Below are 24,747 nucleotides of genomic sequence, written 5' to 3'. Positions count from 1 at the left end.
TATTAACAAAATGATTAAACTCAAATAATTTAATTAACTTCACTTAAGGTGGAACCAGTCACTCGCTTGTGTCCGATCTCTAATGTTTGATTACACTTTACTTACCTCTTTGTCCAACTATGAATTATGTAGACTCATTCAAAGGTTAAGAGAAACAAATATACCATCTCCATTATCATCTTAAATTTGACCACATTTTCAATTTAAAATTATTTTGACAAACATTAAAAATTTAACTAAATTTAGGCATCATCAAGTGAACTTTAAGAGTGGCTTTAATACTGGACAATTCATTCAAGTACATATCATCACAGTATATGCAAACTGGCTAACTCATGCATTAACATCTACTCTTTCAGATCAGGAACCCTCAATTGCTGCTTAGTTCATTTGAGAAAAACTGAAACATATTAAAACAACAAAAATATTGCAAGGACATGTCTGAACTATCGTACATCTATAAATGCATAGTGTAAATGAGGTAAGTAAAACAACAAACCCAGTCATAAATGAAATTTACCAAAATTGCTTGGTAACATAAATAGAATGAAAAATTCCCATTATAAAATCAAAACGGGAATTCAAAAATGTACAACAGGCCAAAGCCTCAAAGTAGTCATTGAATGAACGAATGCATGACTCTTTTCCATGCTTCATTTTTATTTTCAAAATCATTTTCTTTTAGATTCTAAACAAAAAGCCCAAAACCATACTCAGTGAACATGAACCCAAGTAGCAACACTAGGAATTCCAACATGGATAACAAAAAGCATATAATATCCAGGTGGGGCCACATTAAGAGATGGGGGCCCACGAACCGTCGCCTTATAAACCGAATTCGCAATCTTTCCCGGTCCTAATGAGCTCCCGAAACCAAACTCACCAAAATTTTGATCTTGCATAGAATTCACAACCTCCTCCAACGCGGTAACTTCTAAAAATAGCAACCGTTGATTCATCGCGAACGAGTGAGTAGTAAACGATGGCGCCACCATTGAAACACGAATCCGATTAACGTCCTTCACCTCCCTCAACAAAAACGACACCGAAAACAAACTCTCATACGACAATGTACTATTAACAACCTCCACCGCAACAATCACAGGCCGCAATGTATCCAACTCCGGCCGAAGATAATCTGGATAATACGCATCCAAACTTAACTCAGTCGGATACTTGGCCTGGAAGTCATAAAGCCGATGCGGGTTACTCCCACCCACTAATATCCTGCCATCTGGCAACAACACAGCTGATGAATGATACATCCTTGGTGTACTCGCTGGTGCTAACAACTCAAATTTCATAAACGGGTTATCCAAACCGGGTTTGTACAAAACCGGATACAAAACCGGGTTCGCCGCATTTTCCCAACCCGCTGTACCATTCGCGGCACCGTTCAAAATAATCACATTCCCCGTCGGTAAAAGCAACATATCCGGCATGACACGTGGCACTGGCATAACCTCCATAACCCATTCCGGTTCCACGTCACTTACCTTCAACCTCCCACAACTACTAGAAGCTTCTAGAAACACCTTCTTTTTACTAGCATAATCAAACGCGCCGGGAAACGCGCCGCCGCAGATCATAATCTCAACCTCAATAAACTCCGTCCCATTTTTCCCCGTCAAATTCAACGGCAACATAACAGAAGAACCTGTACTTGGATAATTTCTCTTCTCTTCACCAGGTATAATAGGAAATTCCCTTATTACCCTATTTCGTTCATAATCAAACAGAATAGAACGACGGTTCGCGAAGATGAAAAGATTCCCCGTCGGTAAAAGATGCAAGAACGGGTAAAGATTATTCTCTTCACCAGGATTGGAATCTCGCGTGAGTTGCAAGAAACGAAGATGATAAAACGACGCGTCGTTTAATCTCTTGGGAACAAACTCATACGAGAAAGATGAACGACCACCAACGACAATGATTCTACCGTTTGGTAGAATCTGATTCGAAGCATACCAACGACTCGAAGAAAGATTCTGTTGAAGCTCTTCCCAATCACACGTGTTGTTATGAGGACAAGGGGTAAACGTTCTGAGTTTGGTGTAACCATCGTTGAAGCCACCGGTTTGGATTAGGGTTCCGGTGGGGGAGACTGCACCGGAGGAACACCAAGCGTCGGTTTGTAGGGTTAAAGGACGGAGGGTGTTGGTGGTGATGTCGTAGAGGATGGAGTGAGCGGTGCAGTCGAGTTTGAGAGCCATGTCGTGAGGGTTGTAACGGCAACGGTTGTTGGAGAGGGAGATGTTGGAGGGACCGAAATCGGTTCGGTCGAAGATGATTACTTTGTTGTCTTTCATTACTTGCATGTGCATGGCTGAGATGCCTATGGAATTTTGAAGCTGGATCCAGTGCCCTAATGTGTTGCTTGTTGTGGAAGTTTCTGTAGTGATTAATGCGGTTGTTTGTGATATAGTGAAGATGAAGATGAAGATGAAGATGAAGATGAGTAAAGAATGTACGTTCTTGATCTTGAACGCCATGGATATGTTTTGTTTTGGTTGACTGTATATTTAGCTAAACACAGTAAAGAGAAGGTGTTGGTATATATATAGTTATGGATTTATTGTGAAAAGTGAAAAACATTAATTGACATGAATAAGATGGATGGTGCTTAGTTTATGAAGAAGAGGAAAAAGTTAAGACACGATGGATGGTGCTTAATTTTTGTTTTTATAGTCACAAACTTGATTATAAAAATAATAATTAGCAACAGTTATACGTAGATTTATGAGGTATAACAAGGGTCAATAGATTGGAGATAAACTATGTGGGTTAAATGAAAGCTCAATATAATTAAAAAGAGACAAAAAAGGTTAGGTGAGTTTGTGTTTGGTGATCAAAGTCAGAAAGAGAGTTAAAACTTAAACTGACATGAATGTAAATATTTATTGAATCAGTGAATTGATGAATGTAATAGATGAGTACTGCATATGCCGTATATATACTACAGTAAAGTAATTATTGATTGAAAGTGAAGGTGGGAGTTATGATTTTCTGAGTGAGTGAATGTGTGTGGGGCTGTGAATTGTGAGGGTGGTGGGGGTGGAAATGTACTGACTAGTAGAGGAGCATGCAGTGGTTAACGTGCTGCTGCTTCTGCATGTTAATGAGGTCAACGTTACAGGTCTTACAGTCTAGCTAGCTATATGTGTTGAATGTGGCTTTTATGTGTTTTGATTCCAACAATGAACACATTTCCATTGGTAACATTGACGGTGGTGAGACTGGTGGCTGTCATATGTTATAAAGCTAGCCTGAACCTGTTTTTTCTTATTTTGTTTAGGATCGTTTTATACACAGCCAAGCACACAACATGAATGGTTCATATTTCTTGAAAGGACGGTTTGGATTGAATATATATAGTCATCAGTTGTCAAATCCAGTGGCTCTACAAGATTTGATGGTGAATGAGACAAGTCTTGTATCATACATGTATAAATTATGGGTTATGTTAACTAGTTTATTATTTTTTTTTTTTTTATCAAATAGCCTAGTGGTTGGGGATGGAAATAGGTTAGGTTGAATTAGGCTTTGCAAGACCTGAGCCTGATTTGTCATATTTTTTTGAAGCCTGAGCCTGGCCTTTTGACAGCCTTATATGACCTACTAGCCTGTTTAAAAGCATATATCTTATGAACATCTTTAAATAAGAAATGTGATCTAAGTTTAAATGGACTAGCGAACTAATAGTTCAATTAGATTAAACTCTATTTTGATAATCAACATGAGATTTTAGGGAGTTCGACTATATATTGTATCATATTTCTATTCTAGGTTATAATATACATTTTTTTTTGAAAGAATAATACATTTATATATGCAAAAAATTAATATATACTAATAAAGCAAAAATTATTAAAAAAGTTTACAAATTTATATTTTAATTCAAAGTACAAAATATAATATAATAATAAATAATATTATTCATATTACTTAAATATGCCGATCTAATAGGCTTAAGAGGGTTTTTGAGAGGTCTGTGGCCTGGCCTTTTAAGCTAAATAGGCTTAAAAAAAAGCCTAGACCTTCTCTATTTAAGAAAAAAAGTCTGGCCTGTCGTAGGCTAGGCCGTAGGCCTCTGTAGGCCGGCCTAGCCTATTCCCATCCCTACTAGTTGCTAGAATTCACCTTGCCAACTGAGCTATGCTCACGGGGACATGTTAAGTGTTTTAAAGGCACTCTTTAAGGATTTCTAATTAAGAAAATGATTATAAGAAAGATCATGCTAACTTGTGCCCTTAGGGCACAAGATAAGAAACCCAAAAGGTAGAAATATTCTTTCAAGTTTTGTGCATTTTGTTTATTACAAATTCAAAAATTAAATTTAATGCACACATTCCAACAAAAAATTACTATATTTGATTCATTAACCTATGTCTTAAGGACCCAAGTTAGCATTTTCCTTATAAAAAATGTTAAGTAGTTCAATTTTCAATACAATAAATGCATCAATTTCTATAAAAACTTACTATTTAAAGATTGTTAAAGAGTGCCCTAAGGACACTAATTATTTTCCGTAAATTATTGGTTAAAAATTTCATCATTCATTGTGCACTCTTCAACACTTTTTAAACACTCAGTGTTTGTTTGGTTGGTTGGCAAGTGAATTGATTTTGATATAATTGAGTTTGAACGAATAGATTTTGGTTAAAAGTGAATTGGATGTGGACCAATTGTTTGTATATACTTAAATGATTTTTACGAGTTGATGTTGTTTGGATAGTTTAAATGATAATTGATTTTGAATGTGTACAATGACAAAATTATATATCATTAGATAATTATTTCAACTTATCATAAATGAATTTTTATCGCTTCAAAAATTCATTTTTAAATAATATTAATTTATAAGAGTTATTTTTAATATTTTTTTGATCCATTAGGTTGGTTTTTAATAGAATATAACCATCAAAAGATGTAAATGTTGTGTTTTTTTATTGTTGTGTTGACTTCATTTTGTTAAAACAAGTTATTTTGACAAGATGTTGTATCAGATGTCGTAGACATGTAGTAATGTATTTTGCTTTACTTGGAGTAATGTATTTTCGCGTGTGATCTAAGAAGATTTGATTGAAGATTTGATTTGTGTTACTTGTGCTATAAGAAGCGTGTGGTTCTAGAAGCTGGCCCATGCCGGTTTAATGCTTCCATATATTTGAAGTGTATTTCCAAAATAGATTTGGGAAAAATATATTTTACTTCTAGAAGATTGTAGCTGAAAATATAATTATTGTGAGCTGAAAATTGTGTAGCCCATGTGAAGAAAAGCCCATTCAGAACCATGACTATATAAGGAGACTCATACCTACTATCTATTTACGAAATCAGGATTAGAAGAATTGAGTCATTAGGGTTTCATTGTTAAGCTTTGTCTTTTATTTTGTATACCGTTCTTGTGTTGCTATTGAATATCAAAAGGCTGAGAACTGGTTTGTTTAATTGAGTTGTAAGTTGTTATTTGCATACCACTCTAGTACTTTTAGCAAGAGTTGATTTGTGTTTGGAGTTTTTATCCTAATATTATTGTAACTGTGATTGACTCAATCACTAGGAATAGAGGCTGAGAGAAAGTGAGAGAGGATCTCATATTTAGGGGGAGTCTTGGATAAAAATTCACGGGTAGTATTAGGTACTGAAAAGGCAGTGAACAAGGTTTGTTCACATAAGACTAGAAACTAATATTATTGAGAGTGAATTTCCTTTCTTGGCATGGATGCCTCCAGATGTAGGTGACGTTGCACCGAACTGGATTACGAAATCTCTTGGGTTCTTTTTTATCGTACTTTATTTTATTTTTGCCTATTGTTTATTGTGCGGCATTGTCGCACCTGTTGTTTAGGACATCACTCTTGTGGAACTTGTTGTCCAGGACATCAAATAGGACATTTGCTCAACGAATGCCAAAATTTCAGTTAAAAAATGATTAATTAATCCATTGTAAATAAAACTGCATATATACATTTTTAATACATAATTAATCCCAATGCATTGTAAATTTCTAAATTAGCATAATAAAACGTCAAGGCTCTAAACTTAATTACAAATTGATAATATAATGTAAAGTGTAATATAATATTAAAATGTTTTTACAAACTAATTATTTAGCTTATACTCTAGAATATGATCACAAATTGAGTCTCGAGTATGGTCTATCTCTGACGAAGAAGTTACATTAAAACTGTGACTGATCCAAGTTAATTGATTTATGATAATCATCTCGGTGATTGACTGTATTTTCATCTTGATAAATATTAAAATCAACATGCAATTTAACATTTCTTATAATAAAGTTGTGTATTGTCATTGTTGCGACAACGATATGAACTTATGTCTCATATTTAAACTTAGGCATGCAACGCAAAATAGCAAATCTATGCTTCCATACTCCAAAATATCTTTCAATTGTGCATTTTAAACTTGAGTCGTAGTAATTGAATACTTCATTATGATTTTCAAACCCACTTAGACACCTAAAATCAGGAAGGTGATAACGTTCACATCTATAAGGACCAATGCATTCTATTGGTGTTGGATAATTAAAATCCATCAAATAATACTTACCGAAAAATAAAGTAATTATTAAAATATTAAAATAAAGTAACTATTAATATAACAAATCATTTTCATTAAGACAATAAAATATACCTTGAGGAGGATGCAGAAAGTTAATGTTAGCATTAGTAAGAGCTTTGTAAAAAACACAAGCGTCATGGGCAGTACCTTCTAACCAGCTAATACAAAATTGAAACACATATTCCAATCATTTTCTTCCAATAAACCTTGGTTTCTCACTAGCACTAACTGAACATGACACATGCGTACCATCAATAGCTCCTATAACTTTCTTAAGAAAAGGCAAATAAGGTTGATTTTTATTTTATTTTTTATTTTGGCATGACAATCACGAAACATATGATCTTTAGGTTTAATATATTTGAAGGATAACTTAAGACATGCAAGAAATACACTATGGAAATGACTACTTACAGTCTCACTCAAGTGTTGAAATCTTTATTGAATCATTCTATTACCTACACCATGACCTACAACGATAAAAAACATTGCAACCATTTCTTCAACCCCTATATGTTTAGAAGACTTTAAATCATGTTCCACGTATTCATTGTAAAGTTTATGAAAAATATATTTTTCAATTCGAAACATCTCATAATAGCAAGTGAGATTCCCTTGCAATATTTCTTAAACAAATGCATGACTTGTGAGCACACTAGTTCTACATGGCTCTTTACATAAATTATTTGTTGCATGCTCACCAAGTAGTGCAGTAAAAAAAAAGATATATTCTTCAAACATATCATCGTCATTGTTGTCGTAATCATCACAACAAGTCTACATCATTCAACAATTAACAAAGACTTAAGGCAACCATTTAATAACATAACCACTAAGGCATAATACATATAACATTAACAAAGACAATAATGTAACAAATTCACTTCATTCCAATTTCAAAGGCATATTACATAAGTTTAGATCACCATCATAGCAAGTTTACATCATTCAAATTTCGAAGACTTAATACACACTACTTGAGTTCTTAATAGCAATTTCTATAGGAAATCCGGATACATAGGGAGACATAATGAAGATTTAAACACAAAAAGTAATAAACTAATTACATAAACTAAGTTTAAAAGCATAATCTAAGTCCAAGAGACATCACTAAGCTAATTCTTGAGCCAATTTAAGCCAAGTTACATCCTCATTAATAAAGTAGGGTTAAATGATGAAAATTTGAGCAAAATCAACCTCCAAACATATCAAAATAATGTTGATATAGAACACATCTAAGAATGTTGATATTTGAAAAACCAGTTGGTATTTTGTTGGCATCTTGTGATGGATTTTGGGATTAGGAAAGTATTCTTGTGTTTTTTACATACATGTCCTCTGTTTTTTTATTTATCATGTTTGATGAAGTTAGGGATAGTCTACATTCACGTAATCTAGCAATTGATGTCGTCAATCTTGATCATACGATTCAAATTTTTAGCTCCTTTGATGACTTAGGTTTTGTATATTTATGTAATCTAGGAATTGATGTCATCAATCTTGATCAGACGATTCAAAATTTAAGCTCTTTAATGACTCAACTTTTGTAAATGTATCTAGATATTATTTATATGTAATTGGTCAAGGATAATTTAGAGTGTGAAATAAAGTAATGTTCCTCGTAGAGAAAAGATTATGAAACAAAGTGGTGATGTGGGGGTGCAAGAAATAGAAGAAGCTGAGGTTAGTAAGAAGGATTTGTTTAATGATGCGGTGAAAAGTGAGCTACAAAAAGTAAAAGATGATAATGCTTCTAAAGAAAATATTGTTGCTATTGTTGTATATAATGAAGATGATGAAAAAAATATTACAATTCGCCAACAATAACTCAAACACTTATGAGTTTTGTACATATGCCGTTGTAAAGTCAACATATATGTATAATTGGTTAATAATTTTAACCTCTTGGAACCATGTTTTAACTTTTTAAATGTAGTTATTACACATTCGACTAACACACTGTTTCTTTTTTTAGTTGTAGTTTGTTATTTAAATTAGATGACCTGCGTATTACAAAGTAATTTTTGCATGCATGAGATCGTGGAATTCAGTTAACACTATCGTTTTAATGATGTATTAACCTATTATGTTTATATTTGGATTTTATGATTTTTTTTCGTTAGCCATTATTTGGTCTGATTTGTGTAATATTTTATGTAGTGACTTTAGTTGTGAGGACAATGACGTGTGATCGATTGCAGAAAAAGTGTAGCAAAATCATTTATTTTTGAGTCAATTCAAGAGATGAGGTTGTGCAACTTGGTAAGTGTAACTAATAATTTGTTTGAAATATTTTAGATACTACATCAACATGTATATAAAAACCATTGGACATGTTATATATTTGACCAAAGCAAGACAAAGTTGTTTGTGCTGCACTCATTCCATAATGAAATGAATGGAGATCAACAATATCTGGATAATACAATGGTAAATTTTTATTGTATATACTGTTATGATTGAAATTAACTATAATGTCAATTTAATCTTGATTACATTAGAATATGTGTTATTACAGAATGTTAGTTTTGAGAGATTATTTGAATTTATACACAAAAGTGTAAATAAAGAAGAAAAAGTGTTGAAACCGTCATCAAATTTGTTATTGAGGATTTTCCTAAACAAACAAATAGGTTAGTTAATTCAAATACATGGTAATATTTGTAACATCTTATTTTAAGAAATTGATATTTTATTTACAATAAAAACTCAATTATGTTCGAGTAAATATAAAATATACACTATAACATTAATTAGTATTAGCTTAAAAGTATGTATAACTTGTAATATATTAAGATACAAGATTTCATTAGTCCGTGTGTGTCTATATATATATATATATATATATATATATATATATATATATATATATATATATATATATATATAACACATAGTAATCAAGAGTTTGTTAAAAAGAAGAACATAAAACTTATTAATTAATTTAAAATAATATGATGTAAGGGTACAATACAACTAAAATAAGTAGATACATTTGCTATAATTAAGCTTCTTTTACAAACTTGCATGAATCCATGGTAGTAACTAGATGCATGAAATTAGAATAAAAAAAAATGTAATTATTAGGCACATGTGCAGAATCTATCCAATAGTAAATTTGATTTTATTCCATTAATTACATTGCTAACTTAATTGAATGTCACTTTACACTAATTTTAACAAGGTTTTTCTAACCTATGCAATGATAAGGTGTAGTTAATGTCCCATTATCTTCAACATAAACAATCATATTAGTTATCATTTTCTCTATCCTATTAATCATTCAGTTTTTTATTTTTTATAACTTCATACTACAAAAATAAAGACTACTTATAATATTAAATGTATGGAAACCGAGTTTAGTAACGCAAGAGATATGCTTTTCCTTAATCTAATTGTTGAAGTTGACTCTCTTAATGCAATTGAAAGCATCGCTGTCAAGAAAATAAATTCTCCATATATAGAGGTCATTGTCGCTGATTATATGAGGCTGGTACCTAGTTTTAATTTATTAGAATTAGTACATATAAGAAGGGTAGCAAACCAAACTGCTCACTATTTAACAAAGTTTGCAACTCAAAATGATGATTTTGTATGGATTGATGAATCACCACCTTGAATTGCGTCTCATCTTTTGATTTGATGCCAGACGTAGTTTAATGAAAGCTCTCTTTGTAACGCCTTATTTCTATTAAAGCGATAAAACACGCGAATAATATAAATATTCAAGAAATAGACGCTAGGTCTTCAACAAAACAAAATTAACATGCATATATAAAAATTCTCAATAGTCGCAGCGGATATAAATCTTACATCTCCAAAGTCTACATGCCATAAGATAAAAATACAACATCATATAAATTCTCCAAATCCCGACTTATGGGTTAAATCTCAATAATAAATAAATCCATCAAAGACATAAAGACCAATGTCCTAATCAGAGCCTAAATCTAAGACTCCAAGAAACAATAACGGAGATTAGCTCCCGCTATCCAAGCACTCACCAAAAGCAAACTACTCCTGCACTTCGTCTACCCATCCATACAGACAGGTAGGTGGTCAAAACCACTGGGAGTAAACTTTACATCAATTATAATCAACATAAACAAATATAAGCATTCAAGGATTCATGCATAACCATCCCTCCTAGTATACTAGCATCACATAATTGTTACCCCCCATCACATACATTTCAAGCTATCAAATTACTAACATATCATAGCAACAGATTCAATCACTAATCAAATTATCGACCTAAGCTCATAATTTATCAACAATTAATCAATGAATGGATTACTCACCATATTCTTCATTTAACATACATAACTCAACAAGTACATTCATCATTTCAAAGTTATATGCAAGCAATTATCATTATCAAATAAGTTACCACATCATATGTATATACATATGCAATTCTCACCCCATTGCTATTACCAAAATAATTATCATCATTCAGATTCACCAAGTGTATAAGCACAAACAAGTAAGACATGCAATTAGAGCATAATCCAGTTATTCACAACCGTCAACAAAATCCACCAATGTACATATACACCAATCCACACAATCATAACATTCACCAATGCACAAATTCAACAAGTCTCATATTCAATTATGACACGACTCATTGACTATCCAAATGCATGCAATGTTCTAGACTCTTCTAGATGCATGCAGTACCGTCATCACCAACGTCTAGGCCGTCACCCCATGATGCCAACTGAACATCATAATCACCTCAATTGGATATAAAATCCGTCACCATCAGTCATGAATGCATGAACATATGACTCAACAACTAATGCATATGTTCACACAAACAATTCACCACATTTCGGATATATATAAAATCCATCACCATCAGTCATGTATGTATACACATATGTCACAACAACAATGTATATGTTCACACAACCAATTCACCGCAATCTCACCAAACACTTAGCATATATGCATTCACCAATAATTCACCGTTACTTGACATATATGCACTCACCAACAATTCACCACAATCATTCAACATATATATATATATATATATATATATTCACCAACAACATCATAATTAATCAATATATATATGTATTTACAATTATCATCTTCACATAATTCAATATCAATACATGAATTTCCCACATTCCAAGTAAAGAGGAAATACAACACCTTATGATGAACATCATATCCAATGCCTAACAATCATTAACATATCTTTATTTAATCATACAAAGCTATTCACAAAAGGTTTATAAGTTAAATGGCTTTAAAGAATCATTTTCGACAAAGTCCATATCAAATGGCAAACGATCAACATTGATAATTTTCAAAGCAAAGTAACTTGTTCAAGTTTGGAAACCTACCATTCAATCTTAATCGATCATATAAGTATGAGCATATGCTACTTATGAACTATCAAGCATTAGTTCAAAGATTAGCCTAAGTTCGTATGAGAAAAACCAAAGTTCACATATTCCACAATCCCACCCGAAAATTAAGTTTGACATGATTAAGACATTAAACCAACTTTACAAGCCTTGCCTAAGTCCACATGGACTGTAGACCCAACTTGTTATCCCTTTTAGTTCACAAAAGTTTATTTCCGACAAAAACCGAAATTATCAAAAGTTCAAGTTTCAACCCAATTAGAAAATCCCCAGTTTAAATAAGTAAATCATGTTCCAGTAGGTTTAGGAGTACAAACAGAGATTAACAAGTTGAAAGAAGTGTTTTACAAAGCTCGGATTGGCCCCCTAAAGCCCGGAATGAAAATCAAAAGTTGCTGAAACTGGGCTCGTTCGCTTAAGCGTCCATCCGTTCGCTTAAGTGACCAAGCTCCAGAAGCTTACAGTAGCTGTTCGCTTAAGCGACATAGTTCCAGAACTTATTGTGAGTGTTCGCTTACCGGTTCGCTTAAGCGAACAATCATCAGTTCTGCAAAAAAACTTTCGGGTTCCAACCTTTTTTCATCCAAAATTCTCAATTTTGATCTTCCAACGCCCAAATATGTTTCCAAAGTTTGTTTACAGGTCTTAGCACTTAAAAGGGCTCTCAAGAACACATCAAAAATGAAAACAACTGTCATTCAAACATGAGTCACCAAATCAACCCATTTTCACAAAACCAACAACAACAGCTTAATTCACATCACAAACTCATGATTTATGAACATCCAAGCTATGAATCATCAACAACAACATCTCTTAACAACAACAACATTAATTAAACATGAATCTCATCACAAATCAACAACAACATAGCACAATTCGACAATTAGAGCACAATTCACAATATACTATTTTCACATATTATGAACATGCAATTTCATCAACAACAAATCAATTATCACCAATTTCATGTACCCAAACATATCATCATAACAAGAGCACAAATTTCAACAACTAAGTGCAAAATAATCACTTATTCAAATAAGCACTTATGCATATAATTAGGGAAAAGATTACAACTAAGTGATTATGATTGAAATCTAACCCCCTTACCTCAGTAAGAAATAATCCTAACAAAAGCTTCAATTTAGCTCCTAGAATCTCTATCACCTCTCGGTTCTTCAAGCTTTCTCCCTTCTAACCCTTTTGCTCATTCTCTTGAACTTTCTCTCTCTACCTCTCTCATATTCTTATGAAATGAAATGAAAACCTATTTTTCTCTAAAGTCTATAAATTATATAGGCTCCTCCCAAATGGGCTTAACCCCTAATGCCTTAGTGGACTTAACTCACTCATTCACTAATTCAAAAATGTTTCTACTCACTTGACGGTAAAATAATAACAACGATCACTTACCGGCTCATAACTAATTACCACACTAGTAACTTAGCAAAATAATGGTTCTCACTCGAAACACTAAAAATAATTCTCACCATGAATTTACTAAATTACCCTTCCAACACGAAAACCCATAAAAATGCACCCAATGATAAATAATCACACACAAGCACATATAACACATATTAAAACAATTAAAAATATTTCTAGCGAAAATCAGGCTGTTACACTCTTTCACATAAACTATCATATTGAATATCCTTTTCATGAAAAATGATAATTTTCTTATAAAAAAATTACAATTTTCTCAATCTTATTAATCTTTCTATTTTTTATTTTTAACAAAAAAAATTATCTATGGAACATCATTTGTAACAACAAAAAATTAGAACATGATTCTCTATATTAGGTGACAAAACTCATCCATTTGAAACGGCATTTGTAACACAATCTTCTTCTTCTGCTTTAATTTTTTCTTCTTCAAAGATATGGCAATTGGACAAAAATAGAATAGTCATGGTTCCATTTGAAAAATTGTGTGAAAGTATATGTAACAATTTTCTTCTTCTGCGTTAATATAGAACTCCAAAAAGAAATCATCATAAAATTAAAGTCTTATCTTCTTCTTGTACCAACAAAAAAAAAAAAAAATCTTATCTTCTTCTACGTTAATATATGTAACAATTTTCTTCTTTTGTACTCATATACTTTCTATCCATTTAGTTTCATTTTTTTTTGTTTACAAATGCCGTTCCATTTGCATTTTTCCATGCATTTAATACTATAAGTAGACTTTATTTTTATAATAAAAAATAAAAAATTGAATGATTAATAGGATAGAGAAAATTATCCTTTTTCAAGAAAAGGATAATCAATGTGATTGTTTATGTTAAAGATAGTGAAACATTAACTACACCTTATCCTATGCATTGTTGCATAGGTGAGAAAAACCCTTTTAACAATGAGATGACCTTTTTACTCTTTCAAATATAAATACTTATACACTTGGTTAAAGTTACTCACAAAACAAACCAAAAATATTCTACTCCACAAGCTAACAACTAAATATGAAGTAGTCACCTTCCTTAGCCTCCTTAACCAGCTGTACCACCTTTAATCTTTCATCTATTCACTTTAAAGTAAAAAATTTAAAGTTGGAATTGTTCATCTCACTAGTAGATCACAAAGTCGAAACTTTCTCATATCATTATTACTACAAATTATATATTTGCTTTTCTTTTCTTTAGACTTTGAGCTGATCCGATATCTGACCATCCAAAGTGATTTTTAATACACTTCCATGCTGAATGCACTCCGAAGATAATGCTACCATGGTCTTCAGAGTAACAAGAAATTTTTTGAATCTGGTGAGGGGCTGGAAATTGAACTCACCAGAGGAAAAATCGTTGGCATTAGAAGAAGACAAAGATGAGTAAGAAGAAGAAGAAGAAAAGTGGAACTGGAATGGTGTGGAAAAACGAGTGCGATGGAAGAATGAGATGGGTTTGGGAATGTGATGAGGAGAAATAAAGCGTCGTGGTGGCGGTGGTGGTGGTGTTGCACAGTAGATGTAACGAAAGCGGTGGATTGCGGTGCGGGTGAGGATTGTTGTATTGTCGCGACTGAATTAGGGTTTTTACCTTTGGATTTGGAAATGATGACGATGTTGATTCAACGAAAAACCCTAGTCCCAAAACCTTCTCCTAGTCTTATAGTTATTATATATAAAATTCAACATTTTTTTTTAATTAAAACAAACTTCAACAATTTAATTCAAATACAAAAAGTAACATCAATTAGTTTGTACTTTTTGACATCCCTTTAAGTTTATCAATTGTTGTCCTTTGTTTTGAATTTAACCTTATTTCTAGCCACAAAAACCTTTTCACTCAAGTAAGTTGAATCTTCTTTGAGCTTTTCTTCAAACTCTTTAATAACTATTTTCTTCACCTTGTCATGAATCTTTCCACACTATCATTAATGAGTTAAACTAAGAATGAAAATATTATTTAGTTTGTTTATCTATTTGTTAGTACATATAATAATAACAACACACATAATGAAAGCATATAAAAAAAATCTATCAGTAGGACAATGTAACGTTTTTTATTCAATCATGGAAACTTTGTGAAAATGGTTTTTTAGACCACAAATCATGCACTGTTAAACAAACCATGAACAATACTTTTAATTTTTTTTTTTGTATAAGCTTGACCTCACCATGAAAATGTTCCTTTTAATTCTAATTTACAAAAAGTAGGTGTTTTTTTTTTTGTGAAGAACACATGAATGCAATTTGTCGAGACTTAAATAACATTAAAGTGTAGCGACTTAAATAAAGATGATAATTGATTTTGTACATTTTCATCAAGTAAGATCTTCTCCAAATTGTTTCTTAAATGGTGTTTACACTGAATTTTGGTAAACAGCTGATGGTTTAAAAATATTTACATGCAAGATCAAACAGTAAATCTTAAGGACATATTGTGTTTGTTATTTTCCAGAAATTTATTATTGTTTTTGAAGAACTTGATAAAAAGAAGTAATTAAAACAATCGAATTCAACTTCAATTGAAGTTATGTTAAATGAAAATAAGTGAATTGCTCAAAAGAAACAAGTAAATTGTAAAGACATAAAAGAAAATGAATTTAAATTGCATTGATTGAATGTAAATTGGTACACATGTTCATACATTGCAACTTGTGACTCGTTTCTCTCTTCAATGCGGATAATTTGAGTGTAAGTTTTGTGTATGATTGGATTGTGATCACGTTCCCTTGCGAGAAACTACTATTTATACTAATAGAAATAACTTCCTAGCTATATTTGAATTTGAAATTACAACGGCTAAAAACGAACAACACTTATCCATTCGATTTGAATTTCGAATATGTGCGCCTTTGGAAATATCCGTTGCTTGACCTTATCCAAAACAAACTGCCTTTCGATACCTACGTCTGTTGAACTGAAACACGCGCTTCGAGCATTTCCAGCAAGTCTAACTTCGATTTAAATGCATAAGAATAAGAGAGCATTCTTTATTTCTTCGATTATAAGGTCAACCTTGGTTTGACTGCATTTAAGATAGCTCTTTAAAAATATTGGCTAACAAATGGATTTTTGAATTATATATGGTCGAGTCCACAAACGGAGTTTCACTCAATCTTTTTAGCCTGGATGTTATCATTGAATGTAATAACTATGTTATCGGTGGAGTTGTTTTTGTTTGTTTGTTGAAGAAATTAAATTAACCCATCAAAATTGACACAGGAGAATCGAACATGAGATCTTGAGATGAGAAAACTTCAAGGTCCAAACCAACACCACCATGTCAACCCAAGTAGGTTGGTGTTATCAGTGGAGTTAATAGGCTATGTGATTTTTCATAGTTGAACTACTAAATAGTTGCATTAGTGAATAGTAACGATGTCTTAACAAATTTGTTTAAAATTTTACCATTCAATTTCTTTAATTTGACCGAATGCATAATAAGTATGATAGGTCCAGTTTTAACATAGTTTTGAAGATGTTGATGATCTAGTCAACATAAGTATCCCTTAACGTTTAATTCATCCTATTGCTTATGTGATTACAAAGCAAAATATAAATACTTGTCAATTTGTAAATATATTTATAAGACAGTTCAAACTTACTATAAAATCTCAAACACAATGTCAATTAGTTTGTGCTTTTTGAGATCCTTTTGAGTTTCTCTAATGTTGTCCTTTGTTTTGAATTTAACATCATTTCCAGCCCCAAAAAACATTTTAACTCAAGTAAGTTGAACCTTCTTCGAGCTTTTCTTTGAACTCTTTGATAAGTCCTTTCTTCACCGCGACATGAATCTTTCCACACTATCATTAATGAGTTAACTTTAGAACGAAAATATTATTTAGTTTGTTTTTCTATTTATTAGTACATATAGTAACAACACACATATTGGAAGCATATAAAGAAGTGTATGAGTACGACAGTGTAATGATTTTTCAACCATAGAAACTTTGTGAAAATAAATTTTTTAACCCACAACTCATGCACAAACAAACCATGGACATTAAAAAACTAAGTAGATAATTGTTGAGTAAAAAACTTTCACACATGCATCCCATTACATCTCACTAAGTAGATAATTGTCGAGATATTTTAAAAACTAACATAGTAAAGTGTCACGATAACGAGATGTTATTGGATGCATCTGTATAACTTTTTACATTAACAGTGTACACCAATTAAATTCTATTGGAGTCAATGTTGATGCACTCTATTGCTTCTTAATTAACATTGCCTTGCCAAAAATGTCATCTATGAACACTTACCAAGTGCTCAATTCTTCATATACATGCCATTTTCAATTTTTTCCATTTACTTCATGATTCATCAATATTTCCTCTCCCTCTATATTTGTACCTAGTAGCCCAATACATATAATGAAGAAAATTCAACCCACTAAGCACACACATTAACCAATAGAATCTCTCCAAATGATAGTTATCAAGATTTGACCCACTTAACCATGGTTTATGACTACCATTACCAGTAACACTGTTTACTATAGAAACAATCACTGAACTAAGGTAATATCCCATTGCCAAAGAAGCCCAAGAAAGTGATGTTGCTAATGATCTCATACTTGAAGGTGCTTCTGAGAAGAAAAATTCCAGTAATCCAGCCAATGTGAAAAGATCAGCTGAACCAAGAAATAAATACTGAAAACCTATCCAAAGAAATGAAATAGGTAATGGATTTTTTTCATTTGAGTGTGATGCTATTTTTTGTCTTTTGATTTCAACAATTGCAGCTATAGCCATTGCAACTATAGAGAGTATTAGCCCAATTCCAATTCTTTGGAGATGAGTTATTCCTGCTTCTGATTTTGTAACTTTTCTTGCATAAGGGATTATAATGTGATCATATATTGGTGCTAGGATCATGAGGAAGAGTACCGGGAAAACCGGTAATGAAGCAGGCGGAACTTTGAAGGAGGAGAAGAGGGTTGTGTTCATTGTCGCGGCTTGTTCGACTGAGAATGTGGAGAGTTGAGCTAAGCAAGCGTTGAGCATGATTGTGCACGCGAAAATCGGGAATATTTTGAAGACTAGTTTGACATCTTCTAGTTGTTGGATTGTGCATTGTAGTGATGAATGAATTGGTTTGTTTGTGATTGCTTTGTTGAGAAATTTTAGAGATTCTGATGGTATTTGAGATGGTGTGGTTGGTTTTAGGGTTTGATGTAGTTCTTGTTCTTTTGCTTGTGTGCTTGGATTTGAAGGGCTTGATGACATGTTTACAACTGCACTGCAAGAGTTTTTGTTTGTGCAGCAACTATTAAGTGTTGCAGCAATAAGAACCTGATCATTTTCAAAACAAGAAAACACAACATAATTGAATTAGTCAAAGCCATGTTTGGACAAACTACTTAATTAGGTCTATTCACATAAAGTTTTCTCATATAAACTATAAGTTATTTTCATAGTTATTTTGGAGAGCTTATGGAAAGAAGTTCAAATCAGTTTATGAACATGTCATAAGCCATGTCTAGAAATTCTCACTAACAATCTCACAAGTACTCCCTCTGGTCATATTTATAAGCAAAAAATTTTTTAGGTTCATCGAATAACTAATGTATCTGACCTTTATATAAACTAGATACATTAGATATTCAATGAACTTAAAAAGTTATTTTTGCTTATAAATGTGACCAGAGGAAGTACATATTCTAATAGATGATTAAGCATAAATAAACCAAACCAATCAGACACAAAAAAGTATAAGATTGAAGATAATTTTTGCATTGGTCATAAAAAAGATTTCATATAATTTTTGTTCAAAAAGTGTATCAAGTGTATTAATTCATGTAATGATATTCATGTGACCTATGAATGGGCTCACCGTAAAAAAACTAAAATAAGACAATTTTTTCGAGGGACTAAATGAAAATTATCAAAAATAGAAACTTATTTAAGCCTATTAAATAGTCTTAAATAAATGTGCGACCTAGTCGCGGCCATAAAGGTTTTTGATGATGCCCAAATCGCAATGCAGTTGTGACTAGGGCTGCATTAACACATTTGATTGCAGTTTTTCTTTTCAATATCAAACATCGCGACAAGACCATAACCTAACTTTGACCGTTATTAAAAACCCTAATTAAGAATAAACTTGTGATTAAAAATGTACCCTAAAATTACCTTTAAAATGGTTGTAAGTGGACTTCCTGAAGGTACCTTATTCCTGTAAGTTGTTGAACCAGCCAAGAACACTGGAATAGACACAAATATAGTGATAGTAGATATTGCAAAACCCCATTCCCAACCTTTATTATCTTCAACCCAAACAACAAAAGTAACTGCAATAAGGGCACCACATGATAGACAAAAAACAAAGTAGTTGAAGAAAGTTGATCTTTGCTTCCTTCCATTTGGTGTAGCTTCATCAAATTGTTCACCACCATGAACTGGTAAAGATCCTTTTATTCCTCCAACTCCAAGTGCTACTAGATATAGACCAGCAAATAACATTGCTGCTTTTCCACCATTAACTTCTTCACATGGAGTGGATTCATTACATTTTGTTGGTTTTAGTGAAGGTACATGAGCTTGTATTGTTAGTATAATTAGACCCTGCATCAACAATTTCAAATACATTAACCATAATGTTACATACATTTTAATGTTATGAAGTCATAAATTAAATCGTTCAATCATAATCAAACGGTTGAGTGACTCCAAAAGGATTTTTAAGGCAGATTCATTTTGATTTTCTAAAATTCTTGTCAATAGTTTTTTTCTTTTTCTTTTCGGTAATTGCTTTATAGGTCTCTAAAGTTTTTGAATTGAACCTATCGAAACATTTCTTCCGATAGCTGTTTTCACTAACTTTTAGCAATGTAGGGGGCCTACAAAGCAATTCTCATTTTTTTCCTAGAGCCCTATATTGTTCTGAAATGGGTCACACAAAAGGCCTTAATTGGGTCCAGCACCCAACCCACCAGGTTTGTTCCAATAATAAATAACAAATTTTGACAAAAAATGAAAATGTTGAATAATTAATTGCAACAATAAAATATAATTTTTTGAGCACCAATAGGATGGAAACACCTGAAACATTGCATTGATTTCATGTAGGTGAAAAGGCCTTTATAATAGTAGGCCAAAAATGGGACCAATACTCAACATAGTCCATAGTTTGTTCTATTATATCAAATAGACCTAGAAAACTAAGTAAAGAGATTGTTGTTCGATAGATCTCTTAAAATTGTTCACTTTATTAAAAAAAATAATAATATAAAGTTATAATTTGATCAAATTTTACATATAAAAATAGTCGATTAAGAGATATAACCTACTCAAAAATGAAGTTGAGGGATCTATCGAACAACTGTCTAAATAAAACAAGAAAAATTTACCACGCTAGATATCTTTTTGTATATAATTTCGTCACTATTTAAATGTGGTTGTAAATAATTTGCTTTCATGAAAATATCCATTAGTGAGAGAATTCATGGATGAATGGCAAAAGCACATGGATTTGCATTGATTACATAAATGACACCTACCCATCTTTTTCTCCTCCCTAGTCCCTCTAATTTTATTTAGAAAATGAAAGTAAGCCAATAACATATCCCAAATTTGGCCAACAGATAGATATGGTTACTTTTGGATTACACATAAATAAGAAGAGACAATGTTGTTGTACCTCAAATATTGACCAATAATGACTTGTCTTGTGACAAAGAAAAGTGTAAATAAGAATCAAGGTGTATATGCCACGTGTTTTATCACTTGATCCCACATCATTACTAGTCTTTGGACCGTAGTATAGACAATGATTTATTGTAATCCATTATTAACAGTTGCTAGTTATATATGATTATGAAATGTCACTATATATTATGGTATCTATGTGCCTGTGAGGAAAGGGTGTTGATAATGGATCATCAAAATGACAACCACACACGTGGTTCTCATGAACTTCTTTTACCAAAGCTTACTATATATTATGCTCTTTGAACCTTCCAGAAATAGATATATAGATTAATTAACAATAAAACCATATCTATGGAATACTAAAACTCATACCCAAGATAATGGGGACCATGCACTTTGCAAGGTTCTAAAGTTGACATGACATAATTAATTAAGTGGAGACCTTTATTTATTTATTTTTTTTTTATTTTTTTTTATTTTTTATTTTTTATATTTGTGGGGTATAAATGTATAATTATAGTACCAAAAGATCGAGCTAACCGTGGTTAATGAGAACCGGTTTATGACAAATCATTTTTGAGAATTTAAGGAAGAATTCTAGTTTAATTTTTTTGTCAATTTAAGATTATCAAAGTCTCATTTCATTAGAAGAAACCAATTGGTTAAGACAAAAAAAAAAAAAAAAAAAAAAAATTCACAAAATTAAAAAAATCTTGTTAACGGATGTTTTAAGAAAGTTAGTAATATTTATTTATTTTTTATCTTGAATATACAAATAAAATATTTGTGAAAATAATAAACACATCAATTTGTATACAAAATTTACTCTTTTAAATCTATGATGAATATCTTAAAGAACTTTTGTCAGAATTCTCCTATATGTAATATAAACTAGTTATTTTACTTTTAATTTATTTTGAAACAGGGAAAGTATTTTATCATTTTTTGAAAAGGTTTAGAGAGTTGATATTATTTTCTGAATTTTTTAATGTAATTATTTAGCAAAATTATTCAAAGTAGTGTGTGTGCGCCCCTCTAAAATATATCGATTCTCCGTAGGTTTTTGTTTGAGAGGATATAATATAAGTTTTATTTTTAAGAGGCCAAAATGGAATATTATAAGTTTCTTATTAGGTGCGTTAACTAAAATTAAAGTAAAGTAGAATATATAATATAGATTATTGAATTAAATAAAAAAATTTGACTTCACAAAATAGAGCAGATATCTTCACGAGTGGCAGTGGGAATGCGGCAAAAGAAAGGGAATCAAGAAATGGATAAAAATTTTAAACATCATTCTTTGATTTGGATTTGGTTGAAGTATAGAATATTATGGTGTAGTTTGGTTTCAGATACAATATTATGACGTAATTTGATCATACTTAGTGGGATAAGACTTGATTGTTATTTTTATTGTTTTTATTATGGATTTGGTTGAAGCGTTGATTCAACATTAACTCGCAAGTTGCAAATTTTTGGGACGAACTTTGATTTTTCTACATAATAAGTCACATCTTCTAATAATATGTGTGTGTCCTCTTCTTCAAAAAAATATGTGTGTTCTCTTTGTGACCTGGTATTAAATTAATTGAATATCCTTTTTATTTTTTGTAAGGCAATTTTTTTATAGCATTTCATTATGTATGTTAATGATACATGATGGTTAAACATCCCTTTTATATTTAGAAAAAAGAAACCTAAGGAAGGGTAGTGTACTATAATAGTATTAGTATGTCAATAAAAAAAAGGTAGTAATAATAATGAGAAGACTTACTATGAGTTCAATAACTGCACTTATCAAGTAGACATGATAAGTGGTGAGAAATGCATCAGACAAGAAACCACCAAGTAGAGCAAGTAGAAATGATGTTCCCATAAAATTTGTGACATTGTTGGCTGATTTAGAAGGAGACATATGCATATACTCTTTCAAATACAAAACCAAATTGCTTGCATTTGCCAAATATGCTAGATTCTCCAATATCTCAACAACTACACAAGACAAAAAAAAAAAAAGCCTCAAAATTAGTGACACGTATATGTATTTACTAGTAGGAGAGTAATCCGTGTTGCAATACAAAAAATAAAAAAGTATCACGTGTTAACTTAATAAAAAGAGGTAATAATAAATGGTTATGGTACTAATAATATCGACAAATATCTACATATATATGTACTATATGTTTTTACTTTCCACTTTCCCTTTCTATTTTATACCCTAAGTAACTAACTAACCCTAGGTATTGTGATTTTTTGATTTTGAATCTCAAATTATAAATAAATATAATGGGTAGAAATCGCTCAATAAAGAAATGAGATTTAAAATCGCACAATTGCAATATTTCAAAGATCAAAATTGTATTTAAGCTTATTTTTGTTTGTATATCTCATACACAAACTCTATTTTATATTCTTCTACTTTCTATATAAATACATGTCAGTTATTAATATATTACATCAATAACTAAAATCTAGATCATGTATCTTATTTTCAAACTCTTTTGAGTGTCTTTTTGTCAAAATTTTTATTTTTTTTTGAGTGTCATAGCTCAATCACTTGATCTATTATGAAATCAAATATCTTGGCTTGAATTACTAGGGCCACACTTGAACTTGGCAATATATAAGATTCTCCGATAAAATAATAGAGTAAAAAGTAATTTTTTTATAGTAAAAAATTATCATTTTTCTTGATTTGAGTTAAAAAAAAAAAAAGAGAGAAATTTGAAACCTACCTAGAACAAAGGAGGCTGCAACCATGCCTCCATGGCGACCTCTAAGAGCAGGCTTGTTCCTCCAGTCAACATAACCTTCCCATCTTGTCATTTGAGCTACTTCTAGTTCCTGAAATATTTGTATTATTGAAAACATAAATGATATATATACATACTTGTGAGATATGAAAATTGGAAAAAATAAAGTTATCATGAAAGAAAAAAGGTATGCATGATGAGAAGAGAAAATTGTGTACAAGAAAGAACCATCACCATGGTTGTTTGCTTTTGTTTTGGATGCTGATCGAAAGGTATCGATGGTTAAAAGGGGATGGTGAGAGATTTAAATAAGGAGTTGGAGATAGGAAAGGAAGGTTTGAAATTGGGCAGAATAGTCATCACACAAATTTCATTTAACTATTAATGAAATTGACACTAATCAGTCTTTCTTTTCACACTTACTTTACTCCTTTTTTTTTTTAAAGAAATTTTTTAAAGAGTATCCTTCAAGTATTAAAGAAACTTTAATTTATTAAAAAGAAAAGAAAAAAATAATCACTCAAAGTAATTGAAACTAATTTGAGTGTTTTACCTCTCCTAACATATATATATAATTTTAACTCAAAATATTTTTTCTAATTCTATTTATCAAAATATTATGCATATTAAATTTATAAAGTTACAAATAAAAACTATGTAATTAATACATATCACAAGGTACATATCTAATGGATATTTAGACTACAACATAATAACAAAAAAAAAATGGAGTGTTACACTTGTGCGGAGATGTGAATGTATAGAATAGTAATTTGGTTGATAATTACTGTCTATGAAATAATACAACAATCTCTCAAAAAAAAAAAAATGAAATAAACAATAGTCTGTAAAAAAAAAAAAAAATGAAATAATACAACAAATGTTCATGACTGGTAATGTATCACAAAATGGAGAAAATT

At 31.3% G+C, this 24,747-nt stretch overlaps 2 protein-coding genes across 3 annotated transcripts; both read right to left on the bottom strand.

The window, feature by feature from the left end:
- Positions 1-486: 486 nt before the first annotated feature.
- On the bottom strand, positions 487-2,808 carry LOC11414729 (aldehyde oxidase GLOX). Its single transcript, XM_003613538.3, has one exon. The coding sequence runs from the start codon at positions 2,490-2,492 to the stop codon at positions 714-716; it is 1,779 nt and encodes a 592-aa protein (XP_003613586.3). The 5' UTR covers positions 2,493-2,808; the 3' UTR covers positions 487-713.
- A 14,711-nt stretch (positions 2,809-17,519) lies between these two features.
- Positions 17,520-24,207, bottom strand: LOC11419068 (protein NRT1/ PTR FAMILY 4.6). Of its 2 annotated transcripts, none has more exons than XM_024783186.2 (5): positions 24,062-24,207; positions 23,810-23,918; positions 22,849-23,066; positions 19,557-19,988; positions 17,520-18,716 (listed from the first exon to the last, which is right to left on the bottom strand). In XM_024783186.2, the coding sequence occupies exons 1-5, from the start codon at positions 24,062-24,064 to the stop codon at positions 17,736-17,738; spliced, it is 1,743 nt and encodes a 580-aa protein (XP_024638954.1). In that variant the 5' UTR covers positions 24,065-24,207; the 3' UTR covers positions 17,520-17,735. The 2 variants fall into 2 exon arrangements, with proteins under 2 accessions (XP_024638954.1, XP_024638955.1); XM_024783187.2 differs by having other exon boundaries at positions 24,046-24,125.
- Between the last annotated feature and the right edge of the window lie 540 nt (positions 24,208-24,747).

Source organism: Medicago truncatula, chromosome 5, assembly GCF_003473485.1.
Source record: "Medicago truncatula cultivar Jemalong A17 chromosome 5, MtrunA17r5.0-ANR, whole genome shotgun sequence".
Lineage (NCBI taxonomy): Eukaryota > Viridiplantae > Streptophyta > Magnoliopsida > Fabales > Fabaceae > Medicago > Medicago truncatula.
Note: the sequence above shows the minus strand (reverse complement) of the source record. Positions and strands in the feature narration are given on the sequence as shown.